This window comes from Leptosomus discolor, chromosome 8 (assembly GCF_034619465.1).
Source record: "Leptosomus discolor isolate bLepDis1 chromosome 8, bLepDis1.hap2, whole genome shotgun sequence".
Classification (NCBI taxonomy): Eukaryota; Metazoa; Chordata; class Aves; order Leptosomiformes; family Leptosomidae; genus Leptosomus; species Leptosomus discolor.
The window spans coordinates 56835536-56862218 of record NC_141398.1 but is presented as its reverse complement, the minus strand read 5'-3'; the positions used below and the strand labels follow the sequence as shown (position 1 = coordinate 56862218).

At 45.2% G+C, this 26683-nt stretch overlaps 1 protein-coding gene and 1 long non-coding RNA gene across 5 annotated transcripts; one reads left to right on the top strand and one right to left on the bottom strand.

Moving 5' to 3' along the window:
• Nucleotides 1–70: 70 nt before the first annotated feature.
• Nucleotides 71–3811, bottom strand: LOC104340115 (arylamine N-acetyltransferase, pineal gland isozyme NAT-3). Its single transcript, XM_086469558.1, has 2 exons — nucleotides 3647–3811; nucleotides 71–2338 (listed from the first exon to the last, which is right to left on the bottom strand). The coding sequence occupies exon 2, from the start codon at nucleotides 2329–2331 to the stop codon at nucleotides 1459–1461; it is 873 nt and encodes a 290-aa protein (XP_086325684.1). The 5' UTR covers nucleotides 2332–2338; nucleotides 3647–3811; the 3' UTR covers nucleotides 71–1458.
• Nucleotides 2506–26683, top strand: LOC147415019 (uncharacterized). Of its 4 annotated transcripts, none has more exons than XR_015183745.1 (7): nucleotides 2506–3151; nucleotides 4299–4449; nucleotides 4724–4951; nucleotides 6079–7055; nucleotides 18509–18641; nucleotides 19272–19465; nucleotides 24496–26683. It is a non-coding gene; the product is annotated as an uncharacterized LOC147415019 (long non-coding RNA). The 4 variants fall into 4 exon arrangements; XR_015183746.1 differs by lacking the exon at nucleotides 24496–26683 and having other exon boundaries at nucleotides 6079–6291; nucleotides 6764–7055; nucleotides 19272–22517; XR_015183744.1 differs by lacking the exon at nucleotides 24496–26683 and having other exon boundaries at nucleotides 6079–7052; nucleotides 19272–22517.

Sequence of the window (26683 nt, the reverse complement as noted above, 5' to 3'; positions counted from 1 at the left end):
GGATGGGGGAGCATCGCGCTCTATAAGGGAGTATTGCACACACATATAAATGCGTTTGACTCACGTTGGGAAGATGGGGATTTGGGGAACTCACTGTGTCTCTATGAAATAGAGACATACATTTTGAATGTGCAGAACAGCAGCAGCTTTTGTTAACTATAAATTGCTAGTTATAGAAAGCTGCACATCTTGCATAACAAATAGAAAAGGGTCAGGGAGTTATTGTATTTTTAAAAGCCTTGGCTGCAAAATAGTAGCACCTTCAAATGATCAGGAGAACTGCAGTGATTAATGAAATTTCTTACTTTGGGAAGATATGTTGTTGTTCGGGGAAAAAACAGCTGAGTACGTCTACTTCACTATTCCTGATTTTTTTTATTTAATTGTAATTCACTTATGTAATTTATTAATTATAAGTGCATATAAGTTGTAATGCTTCCATGATTTGTACATAAAGGAACATCAGGCATCATCTCAAAGGGCAAAGTGATTATATTTGAGTAATTTCTCATACTAAAAATCTTAGCCTTTAGGTATCTCATTAAGATTCATCGCTTCTCCTTGTATCAATATAATTAGTATCATTGCAAACATATCGTCAGTAGAACAGATCTGTTTCAGAAAAATACCTCCGTGCATGTGTTTGAGTTCAGCCGCAACAGTTGGTGGGCAGTAACACTTGGAGAAGAGCAGTGCTCTTCTGGGAGGAGCGTGTACCCCCAGCAGTCCACTGCTGGGTGGGAGCAGGCAAAATGCATGGGAGATGCTTTCAGTTCAAAGCAATACTGCTGATATTGGTTATGTCACTGAGAGAAAGGGAGTTGTGTAAAGTCTGAAACGAGACAGAATTGTCCACTAATATTTCTCACCATCAGTTTTAGGCCATAAATAGCCAGTCGGTAAGTATCCGCAGAGTGCGGCACAGGCGTGGGATGCCCGACTGCTGCCTGCGAGGGTGCTGTGAATGCAGCAGCAAAAGGGACAGGCTTGTGGCTTACTGTAGCAAACTCAGCACTGGATGTCTTTGTTTTCTGGCTATTACATTCCAAAAATAATATGGTATTCGTTTAAGAGGCGAGTATGATTTTCCCCAGGTGGCATCGCAGAGTAATAAAGAGAGAGACATACAGCTCCATCGCTCTGCCCTGCTACTCCGAGTGTGTTTGGGAAAGCTTTTAAGAGATGAAAGGAATAGGGAATGGGCAGAGTCTGCTTCCAGCTAAGCACAAATTGAAGGGGAGTGATTTGGTTGAGCTAGGAAGAAATTATTTGTGCCCAAACCAGAAGGAGATGCAGGAGCAGTTGTGAAAATCAATTTCTTTTCCAGATGCATGCTAATATGTTCTACCTTAGGCTGGTGTAGATGGAAAGAGAAAGCTTAACCTTTAGATGTTTGTCAAAAGTAGGGGGAGGATTGCACGTAATGGCACTGGATTGAATTCTGATTCAGGCAGTGATTTAAAACAGAGACAACCTGCTTGTATTGATGGGTACAAATTTCTTGTCTAGTGTAATATTGAATTTCTCTTTCAATGTGTTCTCCATTTCTTCATCTGCAAGGATTCTGATTTCCACCAGATCCATATTATCCTTATAATTGTACTTTATCTCGGTGAGTTTCCACCCCACCAAAGCCCAGACACCGTCAGTGGTCTGCAGGCTGCAGATAGACTTTGTCACAAACAGCGAGTCCGGCGCTGTCTGCAGGTAGGCATTGCGGGCTCTGAACTCTTCAATGTCTCGTGGCTGAAGGGTAAAGAGATAAACCCGACGGCAAATTTCTTTTTCCACGTTATGGGAAGTGGAGATGCTTTGATTTGGAACCCACTGCTTCCTTTTCACCTTCTCAAGGTACCAGACCCCGCTGTCCTCCAGGAAGCGAAAGACCCCAGGAGTCTGCAGCTGGTCTGTCCCTGAAATCAGCTCCATTGGCTCCCACATCTGGTAGGCCATGCCAAACCCACCATCCACAATGTAGGATTTGTCGCCAAGCACCACTAGTAGCAGAAGATGATCGATTTCATCTGCATATGCGTCGTACTCTGGGACATAAACTTTTGATCCCAGAAGGGTAACGTTGTAGCCAAGGGTTTTTAGGACCCACGATAAAAGGTGGTTGTTTTCCATGCACCAGCCCCCACGTTTCTTCCTCACTATCTTGTTGTAAGTCACTTCCAGGTCCAGCTCAATACTTTCCCCACAGTGGATGCTGAGGTTTTCAAAAGGGACCGCTCGGATGTGGTGCTGGAATATATCAGTCAAGGTAGCCAGGTCTGGGTTATTGTAGGAGCCCTGGTAAGAAATTCTGGCAAAATACTCCTTGATGTCCATCCTGCCTCTGAGAGAAGAGTGGAAAAAAATGACAGGTTGTGTCAGAAGTGACAGAAGGATCTTCCCCATCCCTTAGAATGGGGCGCTCCTCAGCATGGGCAGCCTGCTCAGAAGAGGAGTGGGATTTGACTAATGGCCCGATCAAAGGCAGCTGAGCGCAAGTATTAGAGCCGAGGGAAGCCAATGGGACATTGCTGATGAGCACAAATGTTATTTTTAATTGTTTCTTTGACAGCTGTGACGAGAGGCTCCAGCTGTGCTAAGCACATTTCAGTAGAGGGTTCCTGCCCAGAAAGGCTACAAAACTCCGTAGGAAGGAACAAAACCATAGCAGCACTGTTTCCCTGCTAGAAATGATAGGAACTGAGACTCTCCAGATCTGAACTGCTTTACTTGTGGTTTGACTCAGCAAAGCAGACACAGAAAACAAACCCTCCCACTCTTGCAGAGCAATCCAGAGCCTCCCCTGCAGCCAAATCTGAAATAACTCTGCCCTGACGTGGTATTTCCTTCGTTATTTAGGCAGTCTGGCACGAGCTGGTCTCACCTGCTCCTGCTTGCCGTGCTGGCGGTAGCAGACACGACCTGGAGTGCAAAGGCCATGGGAGGTTTTTTGCTGCATCTGCAGTGAGCCTCCTCCTCGCAGCACAGCTTAGCTCTGCAGCTCTGCTAATCGCAGCCCTACGCCAGCAGCAGGAGGAAACCAAGGCTGGAGCCAAAACTACAAGTTCCAGGAGGCCTCAGGTTTTCTGCCATCATTTTTAGGATGCATTTGCTCCTTCAGCTCATCGTCTCCCCAGTGGCAGGTGGCTGCCCACGGGTAAGGGACCAGGCATCGTCCTCCTGAGCACAGTAGAAGGGCTCAGTGGAGGCTGTGTTTCACGAGCACGGTGCTGGAAAGCAGCTCAAGCCAACTGTTCCATCAGCATTAAATTCTCACTGTGACCAGTATCACCAGAATGAGCTCTTTCTCCCTTTCTTTCACTTTGCCACAGCAGGCAAAACACGTATCGTAACTTTGACTTAAAGGGAAGACGTTGGTGTGGGGTTTTGCTGTCTGTCTGTCCGTCTCTTGCGGGTGTTTTAAGTCCTTTCAACTGTGGTATCTGAAATAAGTCAGATGGCACGAGTGCTCGATCTGCTTGAGGCTGATAACTGTGTAAATAAACCAGCGTATCTGTTACACCGAGCGGCTGAGCGTTCCCCGCTCTGCCATTACAGCATTTTCTGCTGTGTTTTGTCTTTAAATAGACGTAACTTCCTGGTTAGGGAGCGCACAGCTACCGGCATTCGGGGTTTAGAAAAACAGGCTTACCTGGAAGATCAGGTCAACCACCAGTGGATCTCCGGGGGGCAGGGGGGTGGTTTTAGGCTAAAGCAAGTGGCTTGCCTGGCTGTCCTTGACCTAGCGCAGACAGGGCTTGAGGACTGTTCTCCAGCTCCTCTTCAGGGGAATGTGTTTTCCCTTAACTTGCTTTCACCCGCCTCTGTTCAGATTGCAAAATCTGAAAAAAAAAAAAAGAAAGAAAAAAAAAAAACAGAAGGGTGGAGCACTAGAGCGGTAGTGAGCAAGGCAAACCAGCAGCACTGAGCACTGACTCAACCCCCATGCAAAGCCTGATTGTTAGTAGAGCAGAGGCTGCTTTGTGTTTTCACTCATTTCGTGCTTTCTGAGGTGCTAGCTTGAGCTGTGATGAAAAGGGCACTTTGTTTCAGTAGCTAGCTGAACACACTTGGGTAATATTTTTTTCCCCCAGGTATTAGGTTACTATTTGTTTGGAAACATGGGGAAGAAATCTCGCATGCATTCCACCTGAGGAGGTTTTTGCTCTGTTTCTGAAAAGCAGCAAGATTTCTCACAGTAATTTGCACCTGCAACCCCCTTGCCCCACTCAGCACCCACAAGAACTTCAGCGCTGCCTTGGCTCAATTTGCTCTCTTTGATTTACGTGTATTTTTTATCACAGTAAATGTCATGGAATGTAAGCAAGCACTGGGACAGCAGTGTGCCTTCTGTGCTCTTTGCTCACGACTAGCACCTGAGGATGTCGTGGTGAAGATGCTGTTGGCCAAGCGATGACTATGGAGTGCTAACACGTTGGAAGCGCCATCCTTTTGGTGTGTTTCGTACTGCTTTTGTAGCTACCAATTTTGCTTGCATTTTGCCAAGCTAAGGCAAATTCGTTCCCTCATATATACAGCTGGATTCTTTCCTGTTAGTTCCCCAAGAGTAGTTCCAGTCCTTCATGTTTAGTATCAATGGCAAGTTTCATTCAAACACTGATTTATTGGAATAATTAGCAGAGATAATAGATCAAACAGAGATGTCTGTGGTAACCCATTACACAGCTCTACTCCCATATCAAAATTTGGCCTCTTATCATCCCATCAGCGGCCAGTGTTTGACCCTGCAAGCAAGAACTGATGCCCAAGCTGAGAGGCACTCAAGGGAACAGGTTACTGAAAAGAATCCCATGGACCCATCGCAGTGCGATGGACGAGCAGCCCCAGCCATGCTCCTTGCCCAGAGTCATTTGGGACCACAGATATGGTTCCAGAAGAGGACTCTTGCCGTGCTTATCCTGTGTAAACGTGTGAAGTGGTTGAGGATTTTTTCCAGGTAACTTTAGAGTCCTGTTAAAAACAATGTTTTCTAACCATGTAGGAGCAAAACCCACTTCTCCTGGTATTTGATGCTCACCTTTTCTCAATTCCTGTCCCTATAACGTAGCTCTGATATTGAGCATTTTCTTCCCGTGTCTTTCAAATTCTCACCGCAACTCACTATGCTATACCTTCATTCCTGCACCACTCTCCTTTTACTTCCCATGATGTACCTGCACCCAACCCCAAAAGCAGCAAAAGGCAAAGACCAGCTGGGGCCAGCTGGGATGAAGGTGCAAGCAGGAATGTCCTTGGAAAGGATATTGCTGTCCACACAGACACTGTAACACTGTTTCCCAACCTTGGCAGGACCCAAAGCTGGTTGAGCTTTTTCCAGAAGACCCTCAATGTAATCGCACTCGCTTTTATTTATCTATAAATTTAAACTGCCAACAGCATTTATGTTTTTACGGATAACCTTCTCTCATCCTAACTCTCTGGAGAGGCTGCATCAAATACCCCTCCCTCCCCGCTTTAACAGAGTGTGATATGCTACAATATTTGCCTGAGGAAATAAAAGCATAGGCTGCCCTGTTTGGGGTAATAGTCAAGTGTCTGCTCACTGTTAAACAGCTCCCCTCTATAATGACCTCTGTGATGGGCGATATAACAAGCACGGTATATTATATTATATTATATTGTATTATATTATATTATATTACATTATGTTACATTATGTTACATTATATTATCATTATATTGATGCTTAATATACAAACTTTACTGTCTGGTTTTGGTGGGGAGGAGGGAAGGATGACTTTTAAAGTAATAAAACAATTGAGGTTTTTTAAATGGTGTTAGTATAAAAACATCAATTCTCACACAAGCTCAGACTCTCCCATCCTGCTGAGCTCTGAGTGGCTGGAAAAGGAAACGCTGCACACCCTGTGCTGAGTGGCTGGCGCTAGCCTTTCATTTCCAACGGGACTTTAGTAGATGTAGGCTGCCCTAATACAAGACTGGTGAATAGTATTCACAGGCTATAAACAAATTCATAATGACAGAACTCCCTCCTGCTTTATATTCATTGCCCTTCTTATGTTATTATAGATATCAAATAGCTGTGGCTACATATCTTTCCAGATTTTACACCCGCAGCATCCATCACGTGCAGTTTTGGTGACGTCCACCCCACCAGCGAAAGGATGGGCCTGCAACAATGGCATTGGCTTTTGCCCATGGGACTACAGAAGGAGCAGCCATGCTGCTGGACATTGTTTGGCTTTTTCTCAGTGAAGAAGAGACCAGATCTCAATTTTAGTGTTTCCACTATCTGAGGCATCTTTCTGAGGGCTGGTGAGTGTCAAATATTATCTCCTCTGCTTATCTTTCCCCTACCAATATGAGTTTTTTCATACAAGCCAACTCCAAGAGTGTTAATGCAGACTGAGGAGACCAAGTTGGTCTGTAGGGCCTTCCAGTCCTGAGGGTTTCAGCATAAATCTCTTACATGTAAGTGGTCGTAATTCAGTTAAATTCCATTACAAGGGGAACAATCGGCTTTTCTACATGAATGACTATATCTCATAGAGGTTTTGAAGCAAAAAAAACCCTTTTAAGTAACTGCTTTGATGAAAAATGTGCCTATACATCTGGCTGTTATTTTCCCATGAATCGTGACAGCTGCAGTGGGACGGACACATCAGGGTGGGATCCTTGTTGAAGCGTGGTTATAGCACCGTGAGGACACCCTATAGCTGCTTCTGCCACCCAAGTGCAAGGCTCCGGGGTGCATATTAGAAAGGAGAAGTTGTCTTCCATCTCACAGGCAATAATCACGCCCTCAACGTGCTGTTACTGTTTCCATCCCATGGGCCACCTCTTCTGGAGATGCCAGCAGTGTTGTTGAACTATGACAATGTTGAGGAGAAAGTCCTGCAGATTGGAAAGCAGAGAGTCATGCTGGTTTCTCTGAATGTGCTGGTAGCTGGGCCTGTGAGGACTGGCGGGCATCTGGGGAGGCTGCAAACCACAGTAGCAGTGGCTTTTCTATCTTCTGGAGATGAGGAGCAGTGGAGAGCACTGAAGAGGAGGATGAAGAAGACAAGGAGAATGAGGTGGTGTGTATGCATGAACGCTGCTTGTCCTGGTAGCTGGGGAAGGGACTGGAGGAGAAGCCAGCAGCCTGGTTAACAGCCTGGGAGCTTTTTGTAACTGATTGCCCAGCTTGCCCAGGGCTGCTGCAGCCAGTGAACGCTTTACCAAACATTTTGGGTATCTCAGGCTTTTGCAGCAGCTCTTTGGCCAGCTTTGCCCTGTCCCCATTAGCTCCTTCATGAGAGAAATGCTGCCCTACCTGGGCTCACATAATTTTCCTGTTGCCCGCCTTGTACACCCACAGTTCCCCTGGCCATGGACTCCTCTGTTTTTTCCTTCTGAAGGGTCTGGTTCAACTGATCAGCAGTTAGCAGAGGTCTCCTCTGTGCTCAGGGGTGTGCAGGTACTGATCCTGGAAGCAAAATAAACCAAAGCTCACTCTGCCACACTCGGACACGTTTTTCTCCTGCAGCAGTTGGACATGCTGATAAGGCAGCACCAGGAGGTTAACTTGTATGGGTGGGCAAGGAGGGGGTCCCCCATCCCAGGCAGGGAAGGGAGCTCATGCAAACGGCCAGCAGACTCCAACTCTTTCCATGCTGAGTGTTTGGAACAATGCCCATCTGCAAGACACAGCTGCAGTTTGCACTCGTTTCTTCCATGTCTGATTTTCCCCCTCCTCAGCTCCCGCAAGTGCTGCCCAAAATGCACCTTACCAGACCAGAGGAAACACAGCATCAGCAGGGTCACATGTAAGTGGTTTTGAACAAGAAATTCAGCTTGGCAGGAACAGGATCAGAAACCTACCCCCCTTCCCAGGACCCCAGGGCAGAGCCAGCAGCTCCCTTCCCGGCCCGGGGTACCTCTGGCTGCCGCTGCCCTCAGCAGCCATGGGGCTGCCCCCAGTCAGGGCACCCTCCTGGCGAGCAGGAGATGGTTCTGTGATTCATCTCCACCATGAATGTCAGCAAATGGTGGGGTTTTCTTCCCCCTTCCTGAAAGTTCAAACCACCACGTTATCACGCAGCACCGCTGCTTCCTGCAACGCTTGGCAGAGCGGGTCCGTCCCACCGCAGGGCATGGGGCTTCGGCTCCCTCACAAAATCATCAGGGAGGTAGGGATTGCCTCTCAGCAGCCTCCCAGGGAGCTCAGACACCCAGCATTTGTTTGTGCCTGAGATTTTACTTCTGCAACTTAACTTTGCAAGAAGTGCACACCCTCCCTCCTTCTCTCTGCTTCTGACCATTGCACACATTGCCGCAAAAATAGTCTGGTGCTTCGCAAATCGCTATGTAATGTGCACCCAGAGCACCTTTGGAGACCCAGGACGTTAATCTGTCTCTCTTCATTCCCATGTCCTATCTAGAAATTGGATATATTCCATTTCACTGGCTTTTTGTGCAGATAAATGCTCCCATGATTAACCAGTTAATAATTACCATCATGTTACGCTGTCATTGCCGAAGGGAAGTACGACAACATAATATGTAATGGGGCATTGGCATTGCTGGCTGGATCCTGAGACAGTTTCATTTCACGCTTTCTAATGAGAGCTGTCCATCATGCTGTCAAAAGCCTACTTTGGACGTTTTCCAAATGGTAAAATTTGGAAATTTGAAAAAACGTGGGGCTGAAGTGCTGTTACAGAGGTGCAACCGGGCAAAATAAGCATCCACAGCAGAGCCTGCATACAAAGCAGATGGTCTATGGGGAAATACTCAGTTGTTAAAGATCAGTTTATACTTCTCTTTAATTTTGTCACATTTGCACCATTATGGGTAGCTGCTCAGTAATAGTAGAGCAATGCGTTTTCCTGTGCAGGGACAGAAAGGCCTCATTTGATAAAAAAAAAGGTGTTAAGTTGGTGTAGTCCAAAAGTCAACATAAGGCAGCCTGTTAAAATTAATTAGCTGATCATCTGCAAAAATTCTGTAGAGTTGCTAAACAAATACATAAAATAGCCTGTGACCTGGACACGTGTAATTCCACCCATTTAGGTATGACCTGCCTGCACAAAGAGGACTCACAAGTCAACAGTCTCTATCACTGTCAGGCACATAAATGGCTGGGTATTCAAACCTGTGTACCATCTCCAAAAAATATTGTTGCAAGGCATTTTAAGAGGAAATTATTCCCAGCTAACTAAGAGGTGCACTGACTAAAGGAGAGTTATATATGTGCATGAATACAGGGCAGGGAAATGAGAGTTCACTCGGCCCTCTGAAAGTCCTTTGGTGAGCTCACATTTGGGATAGCAGAGAGGTGCTGGTGAAACACTTGCAATATTTCTGTAACTGGGATATGAAGCAACAGAAAGAAAATCTCAAAGGGAAATATTCCTTATTTTTCTTAAACGGAAAATACCTTGACTTTATGATTCATATGTTCTCCATATAGTGATCTAATTTATATTACTGGACAATTTCTGTGTTTATATATACACATATATATTACCTCTGAAAAAAAAAAATCTTTGCACAAGCGCCTAAATGCAGCTGCAGACACCATTTATGAGCAGTGAAACTACTGAGCCCCATCCTCAGCGGGATTAAATTGTCCTTATTCCACCGAAGCCGCAGAGCAATTCTACTTGCACTCACCTGGCTTTGAGCCTGCTCCTCCAAAAACCTCCTCCAAAACCAAACTGCTGTTGCAGTGAAAAGGCTCTCACGGACTTCAGTAGGAATTCAGCCCTAATTCAGGCAATCAGCCTGGAAACATACAAAGCAGGAGCAATTATGCGAGTTCTGTCATTCCCATTACTCAGGTGGTTTTTTTTTTTTCTTGAGTTAGGTGGGAGGGAATATTTTATCTCAGTGAAGAGCAGGAAACAGAGAGTTACAGAGACAGCAATGACAAAAAAAAACAACTGCACCTTCGGCACACACGTATTCATTACAATGCACTAACACGCATCACAAAAATAATATACATTTGCAATGACAACATATTCCCTCCATGCCATTGCTGAATCAGGAGTGCCACTGGGGAAAAGAAAGGAGAGATGATCTGGATTCAAAATACTCCTCCAGACTTACCTTTATTGGCATTTTTTTGGTTGTGTCGTGGAGGGTCTGGAAGTTGCGGGAAGAATCAGAAGAAAGAAGATGGTTGTGTGGGGCTCTTCATTGATTCTTGGCAATAAATAGCCCTACCACTAATATTATCAGCATCAGACGTGTCCATGGAGCTGGGTGTTTACAGAGCGAAAGGTTTTTCCCGATGTAAAAGCTGAAGGCAGTAGAGCAAGGGTTACTGTGGCAACCTGGACTCTGGAGCTCTTGGCTTTCCTCCCTGCTACGCACTGGTGGGGGACACTGGTGTGACTTCTAAGTGTCACTGCAGGGACTTGTGGACACGTAAAGAGACCCTTTTCACATGTTTTTTTTTTTTTCTGCTTCCCAAGCACCCACAGCTGGTATGTGTAGGACAAAGTAATGTGCCCCACATAGAGGTGTATGGGAAAGAAGAGAGACACAGTATTCACACCTGGAGCAGGAGGGGAGCAAATGGAGCTGGGAGAAATCACCCACGGTTTTGCTGGCTGGCACCCTGCACACTGCCATACCCAAGGGTGGATGGAAGGAGGAAGTCAGCCCTCCAGGGGTTTGGGAGGAACTGAAAGCTGGGAAGCAGATTTTAGATATGGTCAGCGCAAGGAGTTGTATTCTGGAGAGCAGAGTGGGGAAAGAAATTCACTGTTGACAAGGTAAATGGTCATAACTGGTGAGATCTAAAATCACATCCACTTCTGCATTGCTCAGCTGGGAACTGAGTGATTCTTGTAAAAAAAAAAAAATCAAGTTAGTGAATCTAATCATCTTCCAGGAATCAAGCTATGCCAAGAAGCAGCCCTTCCAAAAGCCAGCTCCGTGCCTGTTGTGCTGCCCCAGGGCTGATACACACAATGCTATTATTTTTTTTCCAGCAAGCATCAGTTTGATCCTTGATCATCTGAACTGTCAAAGGGGCTTTGCAGTAGGATGATGACCCTGATTAAAGTGACATCGACCCTGTGCGTTTTCATCCCATAAAGTAAAAGGCAACTCATTTCCATGCAACAGCGACGGTTTCTTTTCCTCATCACACCATTGCAAATTGATGCTGCATCCAGATCAGTGTTTCCTCTCAGACAGATGCTGAGGATGCTGTCAGGCTGGAAGATTGTCATCTGCCTTTCCAAACCTTTATTTAATAGCAACTGGTAGTATGGCTTTAATAGGAGGAGTGGTATGAAATTGTGGTGAAATAGTCCTTGAAAAGTAACCACCTGATATTTAAGTGGCTGGAGGCGTATCTCTGCTGCTCCCCTATTTAAAATAAATAGACCTATCATGGAGAAAAGCCTACGGTTCAGCCGCACACCATAAAGCCCCACTGAGACCAAACCCAACGCTAAATTTGTCGGTTCACACTAATGTTATTTTTAATTGCTTTCTTGGCAGCTGTGCTCCCAGCCTGCCTAGCACTGGGCGCTGCGCCTCGTGTTTCGTCCACAGCTCCAGCCCAGCGCAGCTCGTGATCCCCCCAGGCCAGAGCAGAGACAAATATAATGGTGACAAATACACTGTTGTCACTGGGGCTGGAGACTGGGACCCTGAACCTGGGCAGGCAATGGAGGAAAGTGCCTTCAACTCACGATAGCTTTCTGCTAACATGTGCAAACCCTTTTGGAAATTTCTGAGATGTAGCGGCCGGCCAGGCAAGCAAAGGGGCTGCAATGCCCTCTTTCCTCCAATTTCCAGCTTTCATGAGAGGCACCAGGTGCTCCCCAGCCCTGCAAGGAAGACGGAGTGAGCAGGTCTGTAAATCCTTCAGTGAGTGAACCCTACCCCCATTGTCACCCATGAAAGCACTAAGAAACTTCACCAAAAGCAATCGCCAGTCCTCTCTCAGCTATCTTTTGCCAGGTCCTTACCCACCCACTTTGCAATTATTCTAATTCCTGCCTATGCCAGGGTAGCTAGTAATTTTCCAAATAGTTGTGTATTGAAAGCTTTACTGAAATGCAGCACCTGAAGTCCCACTACATAATTCTTCCTTTTAGAAAATCGCCTACTTAATCATAGAAGCCCAGTAGTTAATTTGGGCTACCATTTTTAATAAACTCCTATTCTGTTGTTATTGCTCACAACAGTCAGGGGCAGCCATAGCATCTGATGTGCCTGAATCTGTCTCTCTCTTATGCATGTATCTGAGACATATTCTCCAGCGGTATCTGAAATCAGACGGTGGGAATGTATATTCTGCTTTCAGCTAATAATTGAGAGACTAAACCTGCCTGGCTGCTAGGGACTCAAGGGAAGGGCTTGGAAATTGGCTGGGAGCTTCCTTCTCAACTTTTATCGAAGCAGCTCCTGAATATTTCATCATAAGAAAATTTGACTGCATATTTATATAGCCACAAAGATACCCGGTTTAAAATCGCAAAATCAATTCACCAGCTGCATCGGTTATCTCTCGCTGGTGTTACTCCAGCTAACCTGGCTGATTTGGTTTTCATCACTTTGCACAATGAAGACATGAATAGGCAATGCCCTGCCCCATCCTCATCAGAGAGTTTCTCTTAATCATTTGCTAAGTAACATACCATTTGCTCATACCTAAGCCTTCAGCGACAGCGGGGTACTTCAGCAGGACAGCAGAATTTAAGCCTAGCCTGATCAAGCGGGCATGACGTGGTCCTGACATTCACCTGACGTTCAAAACCAGAAGAAAAATCCTTTTCTTTTAAAACTATGTCATCGGCCAATCAGTAACCTGGACTAGAAAACACTCCATCTAAACATCAGAAAACCCGTCAGCTCCTACTGCTGCCGAATGCAAATCCAAATGCTGCTTTGATTCAAGAGGCAAACCTGAATTGTAGCTTTGATGCCCAGTAGGTATTCTCTCTCTATTTGCTTTTTTCTTGAGTGTTGGTCCAGCACTCAGGCAGAGCTGCTGTGGTGCCGCATATTCCTACCACAGAATAGGGTTCATTTTGCTTTTCTCTCCCTGGGGACTAGGACAATACTTCTCAAAGCTGCACATCATTTTATTAGTTCTATTCCCAGTCTCCAAAATGTCGAGCTTCTTTTATATGAATGTGCTGCAATTTAGTACCATCAGCAAACTCTGCTGAAACAGTGAGAAATACAGAGCTAGCAAAGATCCCTGCGGAAACCCACCCACAGCCCTTCCCCAGCTCCAGCACTTTGCTCTGTATCATCCCCGCAGCACTTTAATTGACATAATCTACCCACATTTGTAACCCACCTCATTCCCTGGCCTCTGTTAATGATCTGATTTTGTGTTTTATGTGTTTAAAATGCTAACAATAAATGTTTAATTTTTTCACTGGTAGCACCTTTGTGAAATATTTATGATCACTAGATGTCACTGTCATTTTACTCTGTCTCCAGCTCTACTGAACCAACATGATTCCTGGGCTCTAGTGAGCTCGCTTTAAAATCCTTTTAAAGAATTTATTAGTAATCAGAAACATATCCAGCTGCTGTCCTGATGGAGGGTTTCCTGGGGTGGGAAGGGAGAAATGGCCTTGCTCCGGGCTTTGGCTGAGTTTTTATGGGCAGTTGTTAGGCTGTGGCGGTGTGAATAATGCAAAACCATGCAACTTTGGAGCCAAGCCCTCCCATATGCGTATGTGTACATACCTTGCTTGTGGCTGCACACGTAGGTTTCTGCTCAACTCATGAAAGTCCTGTTAATTTTATGGTGAGTTATTAAATCCCTCCAGTGCATGCATGCAGCAAAATGTGTGCGCAGACACATACTGCCCTAGGCTGTCTGTGGTTCACCGGGGCTGGCACATCCGTAAGGCCACTGTTTGACTGCAAATTTCCCTATGGCTTTAATAACAAAATGCCCTTAAAATTTTGCTGCTGTTCTTTAATAATGCCCCCACTTCTCTCCTAAACACAGCCTGAATTCCTTCACTGTCATCTGAGCACTCACATCTCCTTCCTTTTCATCTGATCGTCCCATTCCTACTGTAATTTAAGTTAATCACTCAGGTTTTAGGACTCAGAAATCTCTATAGAAGTATCTTGCCTCTTTCATCTGCCTCAAAAGATTTTACAGAATGTATTTCTTCAAGGCCAACTCAAATCCACACGCCCTATTTCCTGAATTGTTGATTTCTCCGTTGTACTCAGCCTTTGGGATATGGCAATTTAAATATTATAGACCACACTTCTGCATAGGCACACACGGGATTAATTTTTTTTTAATTGGAAAAAATTCACCACTGAAATTAGCGGAAACGCCTGCTTAAAAATCATTTGCATCCATCTGACAACATTATCCAGATCAGCAGAATATGTCTTCACTCTGTACTCCAGGTCCCGCTGGGGAATATGCCAAAAGCAGGTCCTTCAAGAAAAATCAGTTATCAGGGTATGCAGCACAGAGGCTCCTAATGCAGCGCTGGCAGCTGAGCCCGAGGAACCAAAGCTCTTTGCTGGCATCTTTTGGTGAGCAAGGAGAAAGGACCGAGAGCCACGGCTGTCTCCATGTGCCTGCAGTGGCAAGGGATGGATGGCAGAACCTGGCCACGTCCAAGGGAGCTTCTCAGCTGGGGAAAATAAGATCTGCTGAGAAGCAGTTACACAGAGCCACAACAGTTGTGTGCTGGGTAGAAGTTAATTGCAATGTCTGCAGCGACATATTTCCCTTTGAACCAGTCCACGTGGACCTTGTAGCAGGCTAGTCTGGTGGCAGCAGGTTTTTAAGGCTCAGGGGTGCTTGCTGCTCCTGCAAGCGGCAGCGAGAGGTGGGCTGTCTGGGCAGGGGGTAACGCCGCAAATGAAAGTCACCTTCTGGCTTGCTACTGTCACCCAAATTATACAGCCTGTCCACCTCTATTAATCCCAACATCTCAGCTGCTCTAACACATTACATTCTGGTATTGACACCATCTTGCTTTTGATGAGCCTTTTTATTCAGGATTCATTAAAAAGAGCCTAAATGAGCAATAATGCTTCTGGACAAGTACTTTGTTTTTCTATGGAGCCACCAGAGGAGCTTTGTTGGTTCCCACGAGGTCAAAAGCCTTTCATCTTCTGTTCCAGCCACAGCCTAAAAAGGCCTAAATTTCTTTTGAATTCTGTTGATTAGCTGCAGCGGCACAGTCCTCTCTTTAGAAACTCTCCCCCACATGTCGCCCAACAGGGCGCACCACATTCACCTAATGAGTGACAGCAACACACAAACCAGAAGGTAAAGAGACTTTTAAAAGTTTTGCCACTGAATTTAGACAAATGTTAGGGCTATGCTGCTAATCCTGAAACATGACTGGGAACCTTGTTAATACAACCGCATCTGTTAGACAGAAGTATCTCCTTGTTAATTGGATAGCCATTAGTCCTGGGTTAAAGTTAATACAGAGTCACTGGTGCTTTGCCTGGGGCAGGAGGAGTGGCATTGGGGTGTGCTGGGCTCAGCACTCCAGCTTGGCATGCACCCACTCGTCAAGCTGGGCCCTGAGGGCCGATGTCCGTGATGGACACTTGCAATCATGCCAGCTCTCTCCTTGGGTTCCTCTGCCAGGAGCAGCGCCGAAAGCTCTTTCATCAACAACTGGTAAAAAGTTAAGAAGGGTCAGAGAAACCAAAGGACTAAAGCAAGTAACTAATGAAAATGACATCCTGGACCTGTTTTTATATATATAGCAGACTGTTCTTAAGGAATTACATGAATTTTCTTATTTGTTTTGAAGAGTTATAAATCACCTAGGAGCCTGATTGTGCATACATAAAGCGTGTGAAACAGTTCAATCACCGGTGTGACGACTTTAAGCCCCATTTGAACATGGGGAACTCTCTATACACAGAATCTCTCTCCAGGTCATTGGCTTATTTCAACATAATTCAACTCAGACAGGAACCCTTTCAGCGAAACCCAACATAAACCATTGCCTATCCAAAGCGAGGGGCTACATAATAAGAGTTAGCACACATGTAATTTCATCAGCTGAAAAACAGATTAGTATTAAATGGAAAACTGTTCAAAATGAGACTAAAGTTATGTGGAACACCCTTACATAAACATTCCTGCAAATTGTATTTTTAAACCGATTTAATCTTTGTTTACCCAGAAATACCCCAGAAGACTAACTTGAACAGTACAGGGCTATGAATTCGTAGCACAGATTAGTTAAAGCAGATGGTGAGCCCGTGTGGATGCGCTCGGTCAGAGAAAATGTAGCCATAATTGGATTTATTTTAATTCACTTCTACTTTGACTACAGGAGAAATGCTGGTGAAGTTCCTCATGCAGAAAAGCCCTGAGGTTAGGGCTTTGAGGGAGCTGCTGGTTTCCTTGCTCTCAACTCTGTTTTGAAAATTAGACTTAAATGCAAAAATAACATTAGATGCTTATAAATGAGAGTGAATCCCTAGTCTTAAAACCTTTATTCATGGTCAGACCCTGCCTCCTTAATTCACTCTGACTAGCACTTTATGCAAGCAGCCCTGAATGAAATGGTACTCTTCATAAACAGCATCTCACTTATCAAACTGTTTTGCACAGACCAGGCTAATGCTGGGCGTGGGAGGGCATATCACTCACCACCAGCAGTTTCAATTTTCACATGTTTTGCGGCAGAGGAAGGAGGCAAGTTCCTGTCAGGCAGTGCCATCCATGCCACACAATGCAGAGCCAGGGGAAGGCAGGCGACAGCCTGCTCCAGCCGCATCTTCTGCTGCCACCTTGGATGTGCTGCATTCCCACCTCCGCAGCCTGCCTCCCTTTGGGGATTTTCTTTCCTTCTCTTGATTTGTAGGCTTCTTGTATTCCCGCACAGCCTAGCTGCTGCCTGGATGGTACCTAATCATCACTTTTAACCTGGGTTCTAGTTAAAAAGAAGAAAGCTTGCTTTTTCCTCCTAGAAAGGAGCTGGTCGTCTGAGGCCTGACTTGCTGGAGGATGTGTGCAGTGGCTTCGAGTGCTGTGCCCCAGCCAGAAAGGGGAAAGGGGTTCACTTCTCACAGTACTGAGCTGTAATGAGTGTAAATATATACAGTAATTACAGGCATATTGCTGTGCAAACACATAATAAATGCAACCCTCATTTCCTTACGAAAATTACACATAATGGGCCACCCACATCACTGGCTGGACCACATGTTGCATTGACTGCCCGCACTGAAACCTGCCAACCGCATCATCACAAGCCTCAGTTTCCCTTATAATTTCCCAAATGGTCTCTCTTTCAAACCGCCCCAGCAAATCGTAAGCTCAGGTTGGGCGCGAGCTGCTGACCGGCTGCCAGCGACCCGCAGCCAAGCCGGCTGGATGGCCACGGGAGCACGGGGGTATGTGTGACTGCAGAGGCAGATGGTGAGGAACAACCTGCCTGTAGATACACCTCTGATATCCATTTATTTCGCCACATTTAATTGATGCTCGCTCTTTTGTGTGTGTGCTTTTTCTATGTTTCCATCAGAAATACTGGCTGGGTGAGGCAGTGCTCAGTTAACGAAAGGCTATGTTTGCATGCTGAAGCATGGAGAGCACACCGTCAGAAATACAGTCCTGCCACACGTGCCAACCTTGTCCCTAGATCAGTCACTCTGAAATTGTTGCCAATTTGTTTGAGCAGAACCCAAATACAATTTCACTCATCACTACAAAAATCAAAATATGTTTCCTGATGCAAGGCGCAGAGTGGAGAGCAATGGGAAAAGACCAACCTGGCATCTGTGCTCAGCCTTACCATGTGGGTAACCCTTCCCTGAGCCTGCCCTGGGGGAAAACAGCTGCCAAGAGCCCTCAATACACAGATGCTGCTTCCTTTCTGCATTGTTTTTTTTCAAACATTTCCTCAGCCATACTTATCTATGTACCTCTGATATATATTGGCAGCAGCCTGTTCTCGCAGGCTGCACAGCCTATGTGTTTAGACAAGAAACACTGATGTGATTTGAGTTTAAGTTTAAGCCAATTCTACTTGGCACGAAATCAGTCTATATTCTAGCACACCACCCCAAAACTTTTGGCTTCACAAAATATTTATTTTTGTATTTGTTAATTAACACATAATGCCATATTACTTTGCTTGCAATTGGCTTCTCAAAATATTTCTGTAATTGGGCTAAATTTCTCTCACTAGATGTCTGCAAACTAATCATCCTGTGTTACATCTCAGCAAACAGGGAGTCCATGGGTGCTGGTGCATCGCCCACAGGGAGCGGGGCGGTGGGACGTGGGAAGCTGTCCTAAAGGAAAGCAGGATTTGGGGGACGAAAGGCTGCTTTGGTGACGTTACCTATTTGTGATCTCTCCAAAGCATCCCAGGTGCTGGGCATGACCAGGAACATGGGGACAGCAGGGGACCGTGATGGGACTGCTTGGACAGCTGTGCAGCAATATTCCAGCAATATTGTCCTGGAGCAAGATGGGGAGGTCGCCACATTCCGGTTGTGTAAGTCTGTTGGCCTTGAAAGGCTCAATGCTTCCGTCTGTTTTGTGCAGAGCATGCTCAGCCGGCCAGAGCGAAGGCATTCTCACCTCCAACACCAACCGAGAATTCCCAGCAGCCACTAGATGTCACCGCGATTTTACTTGCTCTCTTGGCTGTACCCAGCTGGGGATCATAAGAACACAGGTAAATAATTGATCATTAATAATAAAAAATTACTCACCTATTACAATGAACACAGAGCTCAGAGAAGGGGAAAAAGTGACCGGACTCCTACTTTTTGTGTGTGCCATCTCTGAGATTTAGACAGAGCACATATAGGCATGGATACAACTTTTAATTTGTCTCTTGATGGCAGGAGGACAGTTTGATATCATAATGATCGAGTTTCTCCAGCTAGAGAACAAACTTACTTTTGTTAATGAGTTTATCAGACCCCTATATAGTTCTCCAGCCTTGCTAGCTTTAAAGTTATCACCCCCGCTTGGTAATCCTGCCTGAAGAGAAGCAGCTGACAGAGAGCAGCATCACCTGGGCAGTAAAGTGGACAAGGAAAGATTTGGGGATGAGATGAGCCAAATGGCTCCACATGGCAAACAAATCAAAGCCATTTCTGGGAATATCTCTGTCTCCAGAATGTGTGAAGCCATCGGAAAACAAAGGGCTCCAGTGATCAGTGCAGCAGACACATTAATTATCATTAACCTTCTCTGGTTAATTATTAACCTGTAACTACGCCTTTCATAATCTGGAGGATAAAGATTAGAAATTGTGTTCATAATCCCACAAGGCTCCACTTTATCTCTCACCTCACAGGCACAAAGTCATGTAAACGCGGCCACAGGCAGAGGTGGGGTTTTGGCAGCCCACTGCAGGCTCGGTGAGATCTGGAGCCAAATCACAGTGTCCCAACTTCTATATCTGTGCCAGCATAAAACGCAGGAAACCTCCCCAGATATGTCCTCAAACACGTGATGCACAAAGCAAGTTGTATGTACAAATCCTACCAGGTACGTGCTGAAGCCTCCCATGGTGGTGGCACAGCCCATGCTGAAGCCTTTGGTGATTCTTTCTCTCTCTCTAACACTAAGGAACTGGTGCTTGTTCACTTGTCTGTCCATTTATATAGTGAACTTAAGGTCCGGCTTTTAAGATACTTAGATACTGAATTGAGCAGAATTCTTTACTTTTTCTTAAAATACCTGGTCTTCAACTGTTGGGATTTTTTTACATAGATATTTTCATAATCCTATCCCACTGGCCTAATACTAGCACAAGCCCTAATGTCTGCCTGTTCCTCTTTGGCTGTTAAATTCTCCATCTGGCTCATCTCTTTAATCAGACCATCCTTGTCCTGTTGTTCTGCTTCTTTGGGTCCAAGTAGATGTCTGTGCATGTTCGTCCCCCTCACGCAACATAAAAGTCCTCCAAAAGGAACCGAGGTCAGTACTTCATTTCCTAATCATGCAGTAATTCAACAGATCCCTGTGAGACTGTTTGGCTTTGGATAAGTCCCAAATGGCATAAACCACTGTAAACAGGGGTCGCTTTCTGAGGACATTCCCTTCAAGATTTCCATAGTCAACCCTTAGCAGGATGAAGGTGTCTGTCCCCCTGTCAGCCCCTGTTACAGCCCATTTCTCTGCTCAGGACTAAAGGTATATACCCCACAGCAACAACTACTGGAGGTGCCCATGTCTGCTTGAAGGGTCATTCTGGGTCTCCTACAGCACATATTCTTTCAATCTGAAGTCCTTTGTCTTCCAAGAAAAGTCAAACAAAACAGACTTTACAGCTCTGTCTGAAGACAGCTTTTTAAATTAAGTCCAGGGTTATTTTAATTTTGCTTCACGACACATAATATATTTAATACAAAAGAAAATATGTCTGGCTCAGAACTTCAGCCAAAGATGACAAGTCCAAAATTATCTCAACTTAGAAATATTACAACCCAGGTTATTAGTCTGAGGTTTGGTTTATGTGGTTTATGATCACTTCTTCCTGCAGTGCTGCTACACTTGGAATTAATTGCAGCTTGTGTACTTTCTGTGGAGAAGAAGGTGAAACAGAGTATGCATTTTATCACTACTTATTGCACAAATATAAAAAGAGCAAAGGTTGCTTATTTTAATTTCTTTCATGCAAGTATATCTGTAGTTTTGTCACTTGTAGCCTGCTACTGGTTACGAAGTCGATGTAGGTTATCTTTCATTTCAGCCTTCCTTAGGAACTAAGTGTCCCTCTTTTAGGATTAAGAGATTCATTTAAATTTCAAATTGCCTTTTTTGACAAAATATCTGCAGTTCGCTCTGATAGTAAAACATGTATAATACCCAACGGGACTGGCCAGATCTCACTTCCATAAGAAAGACAAAAAGAAGTGCATATCTATCTTTCATGCCTCGTTTCCCATAATATTCTTCTCTCTTCCTGCTTCCCACGCCACCCTGCTCAACACATAAAAGATCCACCTGACAGGCAGGGGTGGTGATCCTGTAACTCATGCCTGCCCACCCAGAGACACAGCTCCCACCCGTGATAACCCCTCACAGAAACAGAGTCACGAGGTCTCTGCTCAGAAATCAGGTATTGCTCAAAATCCCCAGATTTGGGCACTGAGATTTGCTTTTTTCTTTTTTGACCAAGTAGATACATTATTCCAGGGCTATAGTTTCTTAAGAGGTGGGAAAAAACTAACATTTTGTTCCTTATCTCTAACAAGAGATGACGGATCCTCCCTATATATTGAATACACCATTGGGTAAGGGTGGCCACCATTGGGGTAACCGATGCCTCAAGCAATGATGCTGCCAGCATCACCAGAAGCCCCAGGACATGGTCACCTCAGCAATCTGCTATGAACTCTAATTCACAATCAACGTGTCAAAAAAAATACAGCTGCAATGGCCACAGACAGGTAATTCCTTCTCTAGTAAATCACCCAGCCAAAAGCCTAGTGTCTCAGTGCCAGGTAGCGATAAAAGCATTTGGGGGCCAAACTTTCTGTGACAGACCCAGTCCCTTTAACAGTTTGATCCTCCTGAAGCAAGTACCAAAGCGAGTGACGGATGCTGGGGAGGCAGCTGGTGTAGAGGACCTACCGCTGTCATGAATAATGCAACAGAGCAATGGCGTCTCGCTATTTCTCAGCCTTGTTAGTTTAATATCACTTATTTAACTTGTCTATTTGCATTAAGCCCAACACTTTGGATGCCCCGATGTATTTTGTGATACCTTCTTGCTGTTGCTTTTGATGGTCTTATTTGCGATTCAGCAAATAGGACCTAAGTAATCAATATTCTGTCTGGGTGGACATTTTATTTATCTACAGAGCCACCATATGAATTCAGTCGCTTTACTAGAGGTCAAACACTTTTCATCTTCTCCATGAGCCAAAGAAAATTGAAAGATTTAAACTCCCTTTGAATTTCTTTGATCAACTCAAGGAAAATATCTCACTTCTTTTTTTTTCAAACTCAGAAGCAGAATTGTCTTCACTAAAAATCTACCTCATTTTGATACATTGATCTTTGCATGATGGGCAACATCAAGTGTTGAGGCATAAACTGGAAAAGAAAGGAAGCTGTAGAAGAGTTACGAATGATGCTGTTATCAATTATCATCCATACACACACACCTTCTTTGGGTTGGATTTAAAAAAAAAAAACAAACGACCACATAAAATCAACAAGAGCTGTATAACTAGCTGTGAGGGAACAAGGGCTGGGAATTGCACCCTTGTGGGACAAAGCACCCCCGCTGTAGCAGCAAATGGTACATCAGTGTTACGTACTTACATCAGTATCATCCCCTCAGTCGGACCAAATCCAGATTGCACAAGTGCATGCAATGCCACTGCTTTCATCACGCTGTTTTATAAAGAAAGCAGAAAGCAATTATGTTTCAGACACGTGGAGGAAAAGAGACGCTGAAGACCAGATTTCAGATCCTTCGTGCCTCCCTTGTGCTACCCTGCAGAGCCCCAGCTTGCAGGGCTGAAAGGGACAGAGAAGCACAGTGACTAAACCTACTGAATAATAAAAACAACATCCTGGATCTCTCTCCTATGCTTTTTTACTGGCTTCCATGATTATTTTTTTTTTAATTTGTGAGTTTTTAAGAGTCAAATTTTTAAGAATGCTTAAATAATCCAAGCCTTTTCACATGAAAGTTGCATCATTTTAAATAGAAGCATGACTTAAAACCCATTTAGTTAAATAAGGAAATCCCTATACAGGCACACATATATCACTTCTGGTGATTTGTTCATAGTGATTGCATTTGAACTGGTTTAAGATTAATTAAAATAACCCATTCTCCCAATACACTGCAACTTGCGTTCACTTAACTGAACTAATATGAAGAGTGGAGTCAGGTTAAGCAAGCACAGATTCTTCACGTTGACAGGACTTAAAGGTGATTCTCAGTGCGATTTAGATGCTATTGCCCAGTGTCTCCATTCAGCCTGTACCCGGGGCTAAACTGTAACAGTCGCTCTGTCACCCAACAACCCCTCACCAGCCAGGGAGGGAATTGGGGAAAAAGGAGAGCAGACCCTGGGTGGAAGTGAGAACAGATTTAATTAAATACCACCAACACAGACATACAGAGTTATACTCAGGCAAATGAACATCCAGTTGTCACAATCAACAGGAAAGCAGTCCTCAGGAGGAGCCAGAGGAGAAGCAGGAGAAACCTCATCAGGATCCCCACAGGAGCTCCCTTCCTCAGCAAACCCTCCCCTTTTATAATGGCCATGACATTCTGGTGTGGGCTACCCCTGTAGCTGACTCAGGTCAGCCGCCCTGGCTGACCCCAAACTGCTAACGGCCTGTCCAGCATGGCTGGGCTGGGAGTCTGTCCCAGCCAAACCAGGACACCCAGGATCACAGAAACTTCAAATACACTTAGTTTAATCAGCTTGTACTTTATGCAAAGCAAGATTTGACTTCTTCCAGTACAATCACGGCCTGAGGACCCAGGCAAAACATCCAGAAGTTTGCCTCGGGTGGTTTTCAGAGGTTCAGATCTGAGATGATGAGAGTCCCAGGGATGCAAGATGTGATGGGACAGCAAAAGCTGCTGAGGTCCCACCTGCTGCACTAGGGCAGATTCAAGTAGACCATTCCTGCACTGTGCAGGAGAAGAATTAAAGAAATCCTTCGCATCGCAATGCCAAATCCCAGGTTTGGCACAAGGAGCCGAAGAGCTGCCTCACCCCTGTATCTCCCGCCCCACCATCCCCAGCTGCTGCTGCGCCAGTTTCCCCCTGCTCCCGGTCGGCTCACCGCTTGCCTCCAGTCATCTCAGATAAAAAAAGTTTGTTATCCCTCCTCAGCCATCTGCCTTGTGGACTAAACAAACCCTGTTCTAGCCACAGTTTCTGATAAGGGAATTCTTTTTTAGAAAGCTTGAATTATTTTTGTTGGGTTTCCTCTGGGGTCCTTTCTCCCCCTCAGTGCACCCCCTCCTTTGCTGATGTGCAACAACACTGGTCACATCTTTGCCTCTAAATCACTGCAGTGCTTGGACCATTATTCACTGCTCTTTGTAAACAGTCTTTCAGTTTTCATGTATCCAGCTTGTCACAAATTTTTTTAGCCTGTAAACCTCTACTGGTTTAAAGCAATGTCACAGGCACAGCATCAAAAGTCCTGTGAAGATAAAGACAGATCAACATATACTGCAGCTCCATCTTAGAAATAAATCAGACTGGCTTGGAAGTATTTGTTCTCAGAAATCTGTTTAGCAGTGTATTTTCCTGTAGACATTTATATGTTGTTCAATAATATTTTCTAGCAACATGCTTGGTACCAATAAGGAAAAAGAAAGAATATATGGGAATAAAAGTCATGCAGGTGAACCAGCGGAGACAGGAGCTGAAGGGTGAGGAAATGTGTGGACAACCCTCCATGGTTCCCTACGTCGTTTCAACGGTGTTCTTCAGTTCTTGCTTCATTCAGCATAAGCAATGCTTTTATGCACGTTGGGTGTATTTTTCTAGAGCACTGACATGTGTTTTGACCTTTGGCTCCAACAGGCAGACGGACGCGTGCACATCCCCAAAACGCCGTCCCGCGGCGCTCCACCTTTGGGCTCGTTTCCATTCTCTGCGCAAACTTCCTCACGCTTCATTGGTGTCGCCAAATATTTACGAGAGGCAGCAGCGATTTCGGCTGCGGTTAGCGGGGAGTTATGCATTTGCAGCATCTGTCAGGGTGTTTGTTTTCGTTCCTGTGCTGCTGGCTGAGTGAGCACCCACGCTGCCTCCCGCTCCGGTGGAGAACCAACCATTTCCTCATGGCCATCGTGGCAAACAGTTTTCATAAGTTATGCCTAAGAAAATAAGGGTGCTGAATCCTTATTGGACTTCACCTCAGTGGGGAAGAAACATCAGCTCTTGGCTTTCATGTCTCCATTGAAACACTGCGTGACCCTGCTGCCCACGCAAACATTTCTGGTTTGCGTAGCGGCGATGGAGAGGAGTCTCGCTGGAGCACAGAAGCTGTAGAAATGAAATACATGTGTCAATACCACAGCAGTAACAGGAGGTTGCCACAAGGTCAAGATAAAAGTGTCCAAAATAGGTGTAACAAGCTGGCAGTGAGCAGCAAGGGAGGCCGCTGCGGCCGGCAGGAACCGTCAGAGCCGTGCAGGATGCAGCCCCTGGCTCTCTGTGAATGACAAGGCTTCACAGGGCTTTTTTCTGTCCTTAGAAAACTCGAGTGAATGAGCTTCCATTTCCAACCAACTGTCAGGTAATAACAATTTGTTTACCACCAACCATCTGACACAGAGGTGCTTGGCAGCGCTGCACAAGAATACCAGGGCTTTTCCTTCTGTCAGACCCCAAGCTAAAAAGAGATGATCTGCCTCAGTCCAAACTGGCGACAAAACGCTTGTGAGGCATTCACAGCAGCCCTGGCCTGTGGACAATTTGGCTCTGAAGACCTTCAATAGTGTTTCTGGCCACCTGATTTTCTGCAACTGGGATAAGATGACTGGCTGGTGGTCAAGGGGAGGAAAAATCTAGAGAGGACTGAAGCAACTTGTGGGTGGTGATGAATCCCATCTCAGTGAGCAGAACAAGGTGACCTTCATCTTAGTAGCCTGAATGACGGTTTGCGTTTTTTTTTAAGGGATGATCCTTTACCATGTTGAAATAGTCTTCCGCTGAACCCTTAAAAAACATCTCCTGGTGAGCTGACTCATGGCTCCATGAATCATCAGACGCTCAATCAATCATTGACTTTTGTTTTTTGTAAAGTAGCTATTGATGTTGTATGTTATTAGTTTCTTGGCACCCTATACTAGGCTTTCATCAAAGCAAAATGCTGATGCAATTAGCAAAGGATATCAATTTATGCAGCAATTCGCATTATCCCTCAAAGCTTCATTAGCCTCAGAAGCTAAGGCACTGGAGAGGAAATTTGGGAAAGTGCTCTGTTACCTTCTGCAGCTCAGCCCATCTGCGCTGCTGCAGCGCTCCCCCCATTACGCTGCCCTTCGTGGCCGGGAAAGGGAGATTTGGCAGCACCCGGCTCCGCAGCACAGGGAGAGGACGACAACTGCCTCCATCCAGCCCTGTGCAGCCTGAGGTCCTACTCACACATTTCGCACAGGTCAAAGCTATTGTGTGGGACTGAGCAGGTTTTGACAGCCAAGAGTCAGAGCAGCTGGGGGCGTTATTTGCAAGGAAAAAATAAAAATAAAATTCAGGTTTCCTGTCCTAGAGACACCCTGGAGCTCCTGCCAGTGGGTGATGCTCTGCCGCCGTGGCGGTGTGCCCTGATCAACTTGTGCTTCTCCTCTTGTTCCCTACAAACACTCCTGAGGTCAACAAGGCGTAATTGCCCCATTATTTCACAGAAAAGCCACCGACGTCAGCAGGAAGCAGCTGCCGGTGGGATGGAAACCTCACTTAGTGGCTCTTTTACTGGGAGGGTAATTTGGTCTTTACAACTCCAGACACAACCATCTCTCTATACCTGTTTCACTGCATTTACCAGCAAATATTTGGTCTCCAGGTTTTTGGTGCAATATTTTTTTTCTTTTTCTTTCAGCTGAGTAATTTTTATTATGTTGATCCACATTGTCGTCTGCCTCTCCGCAATTCTGAATACAAGCCTTGCCCTTGACTGCACAACACAATGAAAGCCTTCAGGTCACAGCTTTTAGAACACTTGATATTGTTTTTTCTTTCTGGAAAGAATAAATAATGTTAACCA

Bases quoted from the DNA above. Each gene is read 5' to 3' on its own strand.
- LOC104340115 (XM_086469558.1), bottom strand. From the start codon at position 2,331: ATGGACATCAAGGAGTATTTTGCCAGAATTTCTTACCAGGGCTCCTAC.